Below are 12,777 nucleotides of genomic sequence, written 5' to 3'. Positions count from 1 at the left end.
TGTACGTATAGTATATATCTATTTATTTAGCCTATTGTTTCTATTATCTATTTATTATATAAAAATGGGACTAAATTATTTAATATATATAAATGAATGAATGAATGAATGAATAAATAAAAATAATATCAATTAATTATATTTATACAGATTTTTATATTATTATATTTTTGTTATTTTCCCCTGATCTTTATTCTGTTATAAAAAATAAATAAACATGAAGTTATTTCCTTAAAGGTCGTTAAAGTCAGATCACGCCATATATTTCACAGCATGAAAACATCTCTGCTCTCAGTGAACTGTAGGATTAGATCCAATCCAGAGGTGAACAAACACCTGGATTTGCCGGGGTGGGGTGGGGGGCGGCGGGTGTGGGAGGGGGTGTCCCGTCTCATCTGGAGTATAAGAGGTGGAAACTCCTCCTCAGCATCAGTGAAGGCCGATCAGCGCATCTCTGTGTGTGTACGTGTGTGTGTGTGTGTGTGTTATAAACATATATGAGTGTGTATCAGAGTGTGTTGGGGTTATGGCTCTGTTCATGGACTCGGATTTCACTTTACTGAAGCAGAACCAGCACAAAGACCTGATGGACTTCAGAGCGTTGTTTGGAGAACAGGATCACTGTAAAGGTGAGTTCGATATTTATTTAATATTTATGTCCTTATTAAATTCTATTATTCGTTTGATTTTGTTCATTCAAATAAATAATGGGGGGAAATAACTTCAGTTTGAAATTAAAGTCAAAATGATTTCAAAATCAAAAATCAAATGAGTAAATGCTAATATTATTCTACTGTAAATAAAAAATAGTATTTGAAAACATAAATTAATACGAATTGTGTCTTGGTGTGTTTATAAAATAAAATATAAATGATTAAATGAAAAAACAACAACAACAACATTTTTATAGTGACCTGTGTGATTTTATTCTAACGACCAAGAACATGTTAATGAAATAAAATAAGATAAAATAAAAAGATAAATAACCAAAACAGACACACATGGTGCTTTTGAGACTAGTTTTCTAAATAAATGTTTGTTTGTTTTATCTTTCCTCGCCTTCATCTCTTCTCCTCCTTCTAATTCATTCATTTTATGCTTTTATGATTTTTATTTTGAAAGTTTCTCCCCCTCCCCCGGTTGTGTGTTGTGCTCAGACCCCCGCGGTGAGAGCGCCGTGTCCTCCCCGGAGCCGGAGCCGGAGCGGGCCGGGCCGGGGCTGATGGAGGGGCAGAGGAAGAGGAAGAGGACGATCTTCAGCCGCGCGCAGCTGTCGGAGCTGGAGCAGGCCTTCGCCGTCACTCCGTACCCGGACATCACGCTGCGCGAGCGGCTGGCCGCACACACACACCTGCCCGAGAGCAAGATCCAGGTGAGTCCAGGAGATCTTTATAATCTATAAATCAATATCTACTCTATTGATTAGATTAGATATTGATTTATAGATTATTGTTGATTTATTATCCTCATTAGCCAATCCTTCATTATAGCAGCAGTGGCTATTCTTCCTCCTGGGGTCCCACACATAGGCTACAATTAGTCTACAAGTATAAAACATGAAAAAACAAACTAAAACCGCACTACAATTATCATGATCATATCATGGTATTGAAAGAAAAAGTTAAAAATATTTAAAGAATCTGAGGATACACAACACAAAACAAACAAACAACAAAACAAAAAGAAAAGTGCATTAAGGTGAGACACTGTAGGGTGAAAACTGTTAACTAACAGATACCACCATGAAACTTCCCAGGTTTATCACTCACAAGTTTTGTCAAAGTTTATGTTTAAATATGTAAATGAGGAATATGCTCTAATTTGCATGCATTTCCAGAACAGAAATCTGAACAATGGATAAAATTCTTGTTTTATTTTGTTGACATGTTAGAGTCAGAAGTTTTGTGGACTTTGGATATCTCTTTTTATCACTCTGTAAATGAGAAAATACTGTCACCAGCCCTAAAAAAAAAATCAAGTTTCGCCATGTTTTTAGGAATAAAATGTTGTATAAATCAGGCTGTGAATGATATATCAACAAACCCCTCTGTAAAAACCTTCAGAATATAGAAAGGGATCAAACTGGAAGGTTTGGTGTCTGTAAGGAAAAACTCATTTTGTGAAAACGGCATTTAAAGACTTGTAAAATTCCATACTTTTAGGATTTGTTGCTGATACAAAGGAAATGGCAATTTGTGGAGCCCAGATCATTGTTCAGGAGAGAGAGTTTTATAATGATACCTGATATGACATGGGTTAGGATGGATGGTAACTTTTAGTGAATTTAGGAGAAATCTACAGATAAGAAAAACCTTAGTGTGGATTTTCTACCATTTCTTTCCACTAGACTGAAAGAAGAAATGTTAAAGCAGAAGTAAGCGGAATATTTGTGTTAATATAAGTCTTAAATAGTTATATCTTCTGACGGCAATCATTATTATCCTCTGCTGTAAGCCGAGGAGAAAACGTTCCTTGTATCCTACAACCTTTATCCAATGAGGAGAGAGAACGGCATAAAGGGCCGGTCCTCTCTGTGTGTGCAGCCAAGGGATGCGCGTGAATGTGGTGACGTAGGGACGAGGGCGGGGACTGCTAACTCCATCGGCTGACAAGAAGTTAGCCAAAACGACCGGATCGCTTAGGCTACTTCTGCTTTAATGAACCAAAATAGCCCAAAATCTCAAAATCAGTGCACAAAAAAAAACATTGTTTTCTCGCCTTGAAAACTATTTGTTCTCCACAGGTTTGGTTCCAGAACAGGAGAGCCAGGAGCATCAAGACCGGCCGACTCCCCACCAAGTCCCCCAAGTCGGTCCTGGGGGTCCGGGGCTCGGTGGTGGTGGAGTCCTGTCCTGGACCCATCACCTCCTCCTCCTCCTCCTCCTTCCCCACCCCTGCTGCCCTGCAGGACCTGTTCAGGCCGGAGCAGAGCCACCACCACCACCACCATCACCATGACGACGCTCCGCAGCTTTACTCCGACTGGATCCAGATCTACAGTAACCACCCGGTGTCATCACCTCCTCCCTCCTCCTCCTCCTCCTCCTCTTTGCTCCACCAGCCTCCTCCACTGGGCTCCATCTCTAAAGCCTCAGAGACTCGTCCCTGGGAGGAGGAGCAGCAGCAGCATCTCCGTCCTCACCACCACCACCACCGCCACCGGCAGCAGCAGCAGCACCTCGGTCCGCCGCGGCCGCCTGGTTTCCTCCCCGGCTCCTTCTCCCAGACCGTGACCCCCCACCCGGCCTCCTCCCGCTCCTACCAGGCCTTCAGGAACTTCAAGCCCCAGAGTTTGGCCCATCAGGTCGGCTCCGGAGGCGGAGGCGTGGACCAGGTGGTTCCCTCACACCCTCATCAGCCGGTTTACTGGGAGGTAACGCAGGGGCAAGGACACCACCACACCCACCACCCACAGATGGGCCCTCAGACGTCCATGGGCTACATCTCAGACCTGATCTACAACGCTGCCATCGTCACCAACTTCCTCGAGTTCTGACAAAACTGGACTTCAAGGGATAGTTCAACATTTTGGTAAATTAGCCCATTATTATTATTATTGCCATAATCCCTATAGTTTTATGAGTAGGTTCGTTACCTTTAATTGTTGGTGCAAGCTATTTTTAGAACGGCGGAGCAGAGCCGTGAGCTGCTCAGAGCTACGCTACGGAGGCTAATGGGATTTCTGGGTTTCCCTCATCAAACTCATCAAATACACAATACAACTCCAAAACGCTCTGGTGGACAAGTTGTGACCTGCACATTCACCACACTATGAGATAATAACAGATCGTTACCAGACAGAGTTGTTTTCAAGGCAAATGCAGAGACTGTTTGCTGAAAAACAACCTCCGTCGGGAACGCGCATCAGCGGTTTTGCATGAATTTGCCTCTAAAATGACTCTGTCTCGTTGTAACGTTCTGTTATTATCTCAGCGTGGTGAACGTCACAACTTGTCCACCAGAGCGTTTTGGAGTTGTTGGATTGTGTATTTGATGAGTTTGATGAGGAAACCAAGAAATCCCATTAGCCTCTGTAGCGTAGCTCTGAGCAGCTCGCGGCTCTGCTCTGCCGTTCTAAAAATAGCTTGCACCGACAATTAAAGGTAACGAACCTACTGCTGAAACTATAGGGATTATGGCAGTGGGCCAGTTTGCCAAAATGTTGAACTATCCCTTTAAACCTCTGTCTCACATCATGTGTGTGTGTGTGTGTGTGTTTCCCTTTTTACACTTTATACCGGGGGTCTTCAACGTTTTTTTATGCCAAAGGACCCCCAAACTGATGAAGAGATGGAACGGAGACCCCCAACTAGATTGTATGAAATTGAGTTTTAAATTAAACTGTGCATGGGTTTGTGCATTGGATACTAAGCTGTTCACATAATACACAAGTTCATATATCCATGTTTTTATTTTAAACATGGAGGCCAAATAGAGCGGCTGTCCCACTGCTATAAACAGACCTGGTTCACTGATACCAATGCTAATATCGCCAATGTCTGCCAATGGCATTCAAACGGACGTTATAAGATAAATGTGGAAATTAAATAATTATTAATAATTTAATAATCGTCTTATCAACCAAATATTTTGGTCATGGACCCCCTGTGTGTGTCAACCAACCTTGTAAAATACAAATGTTGTCACAATGTTGTTGATGTTGGCGGCTCGTCTTTGTCTTTGTGTTGCGCATTTTTGTGAATAAAATGATTTATTTCATCGCAGCTCTGAGTATCTGATCATTTTCAATGGATTGTTTTATTAGACTCATATTTTTTTTTTACATTAAAGCAGAAGTAAGTGATATATTTGTGTTAATATAAGTCTTAAATAGTTATATCTTCCGACAGCAATCACTTACATAGAGTGTTTGGTCTAATCACGGGTCTCTCAGTCCCTCTGCTCTGCTCTGAGCCGAGGAGAAAACATTTATCGTATCCTACAGTTTTTATCCAATGAGGAGAGAGAATGGCATGCAGGGCTGTGTGTGCAGCCAAGGGACGCCGTGAATGTGGTGACGTAGGGACAAGGACTGTTATGGTGCGTTCAAGGAAACTCATAACTCGTGTTTTTCCGACCTGTGAAGTCGTACCAGTTCAATCTGGTACGAGTTCACGGGTCGGAAGTTACGAGTGGCCGTTATAGTGCACTTTCACAGGTAAAACAGGTCGGAAAAACACGAGTGGGTTGCCTGAAACGCTACAAAGTCGTAAGTTGTGACTTGAAGCTGTAATTTACGGTTTCAAAAGCCTACCTGGAACGCAGCATTAGCCAAAACGACCGGATCGCTTACTTCTGCTTTAATCATGGTTTGAGGAGCATTTTGCAAAGTGAAATGTGCAGAGTAAAATGCTAAACTTTTAACATCAGTTAGCTACGTTGATCCACAACTTTCTCTGCTTTCAACACTGGACGTTTCATCCATTCATTCATTACTTTCTAACCATTTATTCATCAGTCGTTTTCAAATTCAATCCTCTATTTGTGATTTTTAGCCATGTTTCTGCTAAATGTTTCGCCTTTTTATATCGTTAGCTAACTTTAGTTTCAGTTACAGTCCATTTGGGCACAGGTGCATGGTGGGAAATCACCAGAGTAGAAGCAGATACCTACACTACTCACAAAAAGTTAGGGATATGAAATTTATGTAAAATGTAAAAAGTTGATGCTATAGTGATATTACGTCATGAAAATATAACATTTTAAAGTAGAACTATGGAAAAGTCCTTTCTTCATCTCCAACAATGAATTGAAACCAAAGCTAACAACAGTGGTGTATTTACCAACAACAAAAACATGTCCATGTGTCAATAAGTTGTCGTGTGACCAGAGGACGTCCACGTCTCTTCCAGTCTCTCTGTGTCTCTGCCCAACCTGCTGATGACGCCCTGAGCTCAGTGGATATTTCCCTCTGGCGACATCCCATCATCTGAAGCCTCCAGGTCCTGTCGTTGATGGGTTGTTATACAGTGGTCTTGGTCTCATGATGTCAGAATGTGAACAGCAGGATGAAGACCACTGTTAGACCTTAAATTAACTTAAAGCAGAAGTAAGCAATTTGGTCGTTTTGGCTAATGCTGCGTTCCAGGCCGGCTTTTGAAACCGTAAATTACAGCTTCACATCACAACTTACGACTTTGTAGCGTTCCAGGCAACCCACTCGTGTTTTTCCGACCTGTTTTACCGGTGAAAGTCACTATAACGGCCACTCGTAACTTCTGCCCCGTGAACTCGTACCAGATCGAACTGGTACGACTTCACAGGTCGGAAAAACACGAGTTACGGGTTGCCTTGAATGCACCATAACGTCTTGTCAGACGATGGAATTAGCAGCCCCCGCCCTCATCATGGATCTATTGGTCCTCGTCCCTACGTCACCACATTCACGCGCATCCCTTGGCTGCACACACAGCCCTTCATGCCGTTCTCTCTCCTCATTGGATAAAACTTGTAGGATACGAGAAAAGTTTTCTCCTCGGCTCAGAGCAGAGCAGAGTGACTGACAGACCCGTGTTTTGGTCCAAACACTCTATGTAAGTGATTGCTGTCGGAAGATATAACTATTTAAGACTTATATTAACACAATGGATCAGACAATTTCTTGTTGTGATTTTTGTGGTTGATCACCTTGTTAGAGAACAGCATGTTACGTTATAAGTACTGACACACTGAACAGTTGGACATGTGCACTCAAAAGTTTAGAGAAGGTCAAATTAAGTTCACCTGTAAAGGTTTTAGTGCATTTCTACAGTAGGCCCAATATCCCGCAGTAGTGTGGTGCATAATGTAACAAAAAAAAATGAACATGAACAGGACTAATGCTCCTTAAATACTTAACTTGGTGGTTATTTCTGTTAGTGAAGACTGGGTCTGTGCGCATGGTGACATGTTTAAGTCTCATGATGATGATTAGTCAGTTAAATAAGTGACTAATATTGCATCCTTTCCTCCTCCTCCTCTGTGGAAACTCTCTGCTTCATGTTCCTGGTTTCTTGTTTTTGCAGCTCTGAGCTGAACGGCTGCATGTTTAATGCTGCGACCCCGCAAGTATTATCCTTCAAAACATCCTGATTAAAATGATTCCTTGTGGGATAAGATACCATGACAGGAATAATTATTTTCTAAGTCAAAATATATATATATATTTTCATATCTCCCTTCATGTTAAGTATCAGCCGGGTTAGCTGGACAGAGGGGAAGGGGGAAAAAATAAATAAAATTGAAAAATAAGAAGTAAATTAAAACCAGAGCTCAGGGTCTATCAGCTTACAGGCTCTGTAATTCTGCCTGGATTTAAGTTTTTTGAAATATTACATGAGAGGTATAATACACAGGCAGCGCCCACTGTTCGTCCAGCGCTGGACAGAGATCTCTGCATATCATAATCATCTTTAATACCAAATAATCTTTCAATAAACCTTTAATCCGGGTGTCAAATCTCAGATCTTAGGACGATACTTTTTTATTGTGTATTCCAGATGTAGTTACATCTTTTAATCCTTCCACTGATATGACGGGAGCTGACAAGAGGAGGATGAGGATGGTTTACATAAAATATGAATTCATAGATGATGGAGGAGGAGGAGGGATCAGACCAGCGAGCGTCTGTGTCTGTGTCCTGTAGTTATTCATAAATAAGAAATAAGGTCTTATTGGTCTGTAGATATAATAACTGTTTATTAGTTTTTATGTGCTGCTTAACTGGATAATTAAACTAAAGTGATCTGGCTGATGTGTAAACAAGTCAAGCTCCTCCTCATCGATCACCACAGGATCGTGGATCTGTTTCAATTTACATTTTCAGTCTCAACCAGAGGGACGTGTATTTAATACAATATATATATTAATTAATGTACATTTTGACATTTACAACTTCAGTAGGAATTAGTGGATTTGGCTGTTTTTATGCAGTTAAAAATCAGTAAAACAAGAGATTATAGATTTGAAGTCCTCATGATGTTGAGTAGATTGTTAAAATACAAAACAAACAAACCAGGGCATCAAATTAAAAAAAAGAAAAAAAGAATCAATTAAAATGTGTAAACAGAAGTTAAAAGATCAGAGATTAGGGATCTAAAATTACCCCCTTTTTTTTTTTTTTAAGTTTTGTAGTGAACTAAATGGATCATCTTAAGTCAGCACAGACAATTTTATTGAACACAAAAATATAATTACACCTGAGAACAGTTGTAGGAAATCATAAGAAAATGACCAACATCATGTATTAATAGTGCAGTGATGGAGACAAAGAGGAAGAGGAGGGAAACACTGGAGGCTGAAGAGTCTGGTGAAATACAAAATAACTGTCAATAAATAATCAAAAAGAAACTGAACTGGTGGAACGTCAGACATACAGTCATTTTACACTTTTTTGTTTAAAGATCCAGCTTCCATTTAATTCATCGTTCATTTGTAAATTCAGTCATTTTAAATATGTTCCACTTGTTTTTCTGACAAATTAAAGGCAAAAAGTGTTTGTTTGTTTGTTTGTTTCATTGCAAAGTGAGATCTTTGTCTTGGATCAGTAGTGACGATGGAAGTTCTGCTTCTGTTTAGTTCCCTCATTGTTGTTGTTGTTGTTGTTGTGTGTGTATGGTTGCTACGGTTCCCCTAGTTCCCCCTCCATGGTCCGAACCAGCACATAGAGCTCAGCGAGGCCGACCACAGAGGCAGCGATCACGGCCGAGATCACACGCTGCATCAGAAACACACACACAAAACAAAGTTAAAGGGCAATTCTGGGCAAATTCAACTCAGCATTTTCCCAACATTTTAGGTCTAAAAGAAGGAATCTGAAGATTTTCAGTTTAATTGCTCCTGTTTTACGCTAGTTGTGTCTGTCCGCGTGTCGCCACGGCAGCGATGAATGGGAGCGGACGGAAGTTCCGCTGCTTAGGCTGTTTACATCCCTCAAAACCGTGATTTCTTTCCACAGACAGCGTCTACTCAAAGATGTACCGAGAAGTTTGTTTACTTCAAGCAAGTCAAGAGTTGATATTCCTGTGTTTATGACACAAACAGGAGCTTCCGACTGCACGTGAACACACCGAGCACGTCAACTTGGGTCTCGCGCGAGACTCTGGGAGACTTTGAATTAGATCTAGTTTTACAAACATGTCGGCTTGCTTGAAGTAAATAAACTTCTCGGTGCATGTTTGAGTAGCCACCTAACACTGTCTGTGGAAAAAAAATTGCGGCTTTGAGGGCTGGAAACAGCCTAAACAGCAGAACTTGCATCCACTCCCATTCATCGCTGCCGTGGCGATGCAGGGACAGACACAACTACCGCAAAACAGGAGCGATTAAACTGAAAATCTTCAGATTCCTTCTTTTAGACCTAAAATGTTAGGAACATACAGCCCCACGTTGAATTTGCCTAGAATTGTCCTTTAAATGACACAATAATTAAAATTATCTTTAATTATGCTGGAAAAACACAGATTTAACCACCTGGCTGCCGGTGTTCCTAATAAAGTGGCACAGAGTTAAACCAAAAACAAAACAAAACAAAAAAAACGCTCTCTTACCGCTGTGACCTCTGTGAACAGATACTGGCTGCCCATGTAGGAGCAGGCGAACGCAGCCACCACCGTGACCAGGAAGTTGAATATGGTCACTACGACGGCTTTGACCGATCGAACTGCAGCAAGAGCAGGAGGAGGAGAAGAGATCAATATGACGTATGATTAGATATAGAAACACAAAACGTTCTCAGGTGTTTGTTATGAATCTGGACATGTGACGAACCTTCTCGTCCAAAATCTGCTAATGTTCCACTTCTGTTTATTTCCTGGAGACAAAGAAAAACAACACTTTGTTATTATTATTTTTTTTATTATCACTTTGTTATTATATGAGCAGATCTTTATTGTGTCTGACGGAAAATTTAGTCATAAAGATCTGAACTTATACACATGAAACGTACAAAAAAACACACAAAATACATTTCTGAGTTTAAAATAAAGAAATTATAAAGTTTAAAGTGACAAATTTATGAGAAAAAAAAGCATGAAAATTATTCTATTTGTGTTTTGGTTTAAGCAGATTGTCCTTCATTTAAAAAAAGATATGAAGAAAAAGAAGAAGCTTTATTGTCACTGCACAAGATACAACGAAACTTTGTTTAGCAGCAATGTCTTGCTACCGTATCAAGTGTATGAAATATAAAATAAGTAAATATGGATATAAATATCAGAAATATTCAAAAAGAGCAGTTATTATAATAGTAAATAAATATAATCAACAAAATAAATGTGTGTGTTTACCTGAGTGTTGACGTTACGTGTGATCCTGTTGTATTCCTCATTGGCCAGTTTGGCTTTGATCTTCTCCAGACGTGCGACCAGTTGCGGGTTCTGAGGTGAGACAGAAAACATCTGGATCTACTGTTACCTGCTTCCAGCTGTGCTCCTGATGTTCCCTCTCCCTGAGTTTACCAGGATTTAACAGCACTAGTATCAGACCTGGACTGGACAGTAAAAACCTTCACATGTGGCCTGAGACTGATTAGATTTGAACCGTAAGACTCCAGAGTTAAATCATGGATAAAAATGTGTTTATTATGTAGGACAATTATTATTTAAAGGGCAGAACAGCTGATAGCCAATGAATAAATAAGTAAATAAATAAATAAAGCTGATATGTATTTGTATCTACTAAAATACAAGGATTTTGCAACAATAACAAATAAGACACACATAATACTGAACACTTACTCGCATTTTGTGAAATTAAATATCCAACAGTAAACATACAAATATGAGGGCGGATATGTTCACTTACCCTGGGAGGTTTCACAACCTCAGGCAGGTGCAGTGAACTGTCCTCCAGCAGCTCATGTAGGTAGAAGGGATGTCCTAAAAAAAACAAAAAAAACAAAAACATTTTAACACAGTAATAGGCCTAATAATAAGCCTTTATTTCAGACACATAATCCAAATGACAATTAAGAAAATTAACTGACAAAGAACGGGAGGAAGTACATTGTGCAGTACCATAAGTTACCATTGCCATTAAAAAATATATATTTTAGGAAATATAAACAAACCATACATATAAATGATGAGCAGCATTTACTTAAAAAGACAACAAGTCAACTTTAAATATTACGTACCGGGTAAATGAATTTAAATAATACAGCTCAAATGATCAAAAACAAGGTCTACAAGCCTTTACGACACTTGAATGACACAATTGTCCCTGAATGCACCACAACACCTGTGGTTTGCGCAGTGTTTTAATCAGATTAATATCGATTAATATCAATAAATTCGTTGCAGACAGAGTCACAGCATCTTTACAGTCTGTTTCTCTTTCTCAGTAGGCTATTTAATATTTACCTTCATCCTGTAGGTATTTCTTGAGCTTTCTCGCTGTACTGAACGACAGAGTTGCTGGTTCCTGTTTTTCCAGAACCTGCTCCAGTTCTTCTCTCAGACTTTGAGGCAGAGACGAGTTTTTATTTTCCAGTAAATGTGTCGCTTTCTTTCTGAACCGATCACCGACGACAAATGACGAGGCCATGGTTTTAACAGGAGACGTGACTCGGATTTTACGCGATGCAGCTTTTGAAACACGTTTATCTCCAGACTCACATAATAAACAGACAATTACAGAAAAGGAGTGAAACGGTCTGCGCCTGTTTTAAGTCAGTAAACATTGAAACTGAGCGTTTAACAGCTGACAACAGCTACGAGTGAAAATATAAAGCGAAGGAAGCGGCCATGATGTTTACCTTGTGACACGATGACGTAAAGCTCACGTGACCAACTGTGTAAAACGTTATTTTAAATTACACTTTTTTTTTTAGTTTAATATTTTTTATTTTATTTTATTTTATGGTATGGTGTTTGTTTAGATTTCTTACGTTGAAAAAAATTACGTGAAAATTTTGTAAAGAAATTAAATAGTTTGGTGACGGAGCCCTGTTGGTGCCTTCACTGCCCCCTCGCAAGCTCGGAAAACCAAGTGCTGAGGATTTTTGACAGAATGCCATAAGGTGTTTTAATTAAAAAACAAAACACAAACTAAAACCAAAAATGCTTCCAAAACATCAGTTGTTAATGTTGCATTGCTACTAATAGAATAAATAAGTACCATTATTATTATTACAATACAATACATTATCCACCTGCCTTTGGCTCACCGTATAAAAAGTATAATGTGTATAAAAGATATAAATTTCATCAGGTATAAGAACACAATTAAACTAATAAAATAAATGAATATAGAGTAAACAAACAAACAAATAGAAAAACCACAGTTGAGAGCAGTTCAGTGTTAGTGGGTTACTTCGTTGTGTTGCCGAGCTGGGTAGCATTAGGGATAAGACTTTTTAAAAGCTCCCTTAGCAAATGGGATATTATTATTCCTATCTGACCTCTCCATACCAGTGGAATGTATGCAAGATAAAGCCAGATAAAATCTTCATAGTACCTTTAATTTCCAAGATATATAATATGTTCAATATCAAGTGTTTCTATCTGACGTTGTTATTAGAGAAAAGGGGAAAAAAAGAAGAGTAAATTGAAGTTGTATTAAAAAAGGGATAGTTCAGTTTTTATGAAGTGCGGTCGTAAGAGGTACAAATGGCCACTAAGTATAATATCTGCAGTAGAAAGTTCTCTGCTCCCCCACTGAGAAACACCGGCGCATCGCGCTGCACAGAGACACAGGCAGGAAACTGTTGTTAATCAGCGTATTTTTGCCGCCTACCAGAAGTCCCGTCTCAAAACAATACACCAGTTAAAGTTTATCTGGAATTGACCAACTCACGAC

General features: G+C 39.6%; 2 protein-coding genes across 2 annotated transcripts; one reads left to right on the top strand and one right to left on the bottom strand.

Moving 5' to 3' along the window:
* The first annotated feature begins 526 nt into the window (after positions 1 to 526).
* sebox (SEBOX homeobox) lies at positions 527 to 3,496 on the top strand. Its single transcript, XM_085794428.1, has 3 exons — positions 527 to 629; positions 1,158 to 1,372; positions 2,744 to 3,496. The coding sequence occupies exons 1-3, from the start codon at positions 527 to 529 to the stop codon at positions 3,494 to 3,496; spliced, it is 1,071 nt and encodes a 356-aa protein (XP_085650554.1).
* A 4,639-nt stretch (positions 3,497 to 8,135) lies between these two features.
* Positions 8,136 to 11,742, bottom strand: vma12 (vacuolar ATPase assembly factor VMA12). Its single transcript, XM_085795034.1, has 6 exons — positions 11,340 to 11,742; positions 10,783 to 10,856; positions 10,266 to 10,355; positions 9,748 to 9,790; positions 9,528 to 9,640; positions 8,136 to 8,695 (listed from the first exon to the last, which is right to left on the bottom strand). The coding sequence occupies exons 1-6, from the start codon at positions 11,521 to 11,523 to the stop codon at positions 8,600 to 8,602; spliced, it is 600 nt and encodes a 199-aa protein (XP_085651160.1). The 5' UTR covers positions 11,524 to 11,742; the 3' UTR covers positions 8,136 to 8,599.
* Positions 11,743 to 12,777: the final 1,035 nt, after the last annotated feature.

The sequence above is a fragment of the Trachurus japonicus genome, chromosome 13 (genome assembly GCF_045865225.1).
Source record: "Trachurus japonicus isolate A0001 chromosome 13, Traja_1.0".
NCBI classification, from domain to species: Eukaryota; Metazoa; Chordata; class Actinopteri; order Carangiformes; family Carangidae; genus Trachurus; species Trachurus japonicus.
The sequence above is the reverse complement of the archived record's forward strand: the minus strand, read 5'-3'. Positions and strand labels throughout refer to the sequence as shown.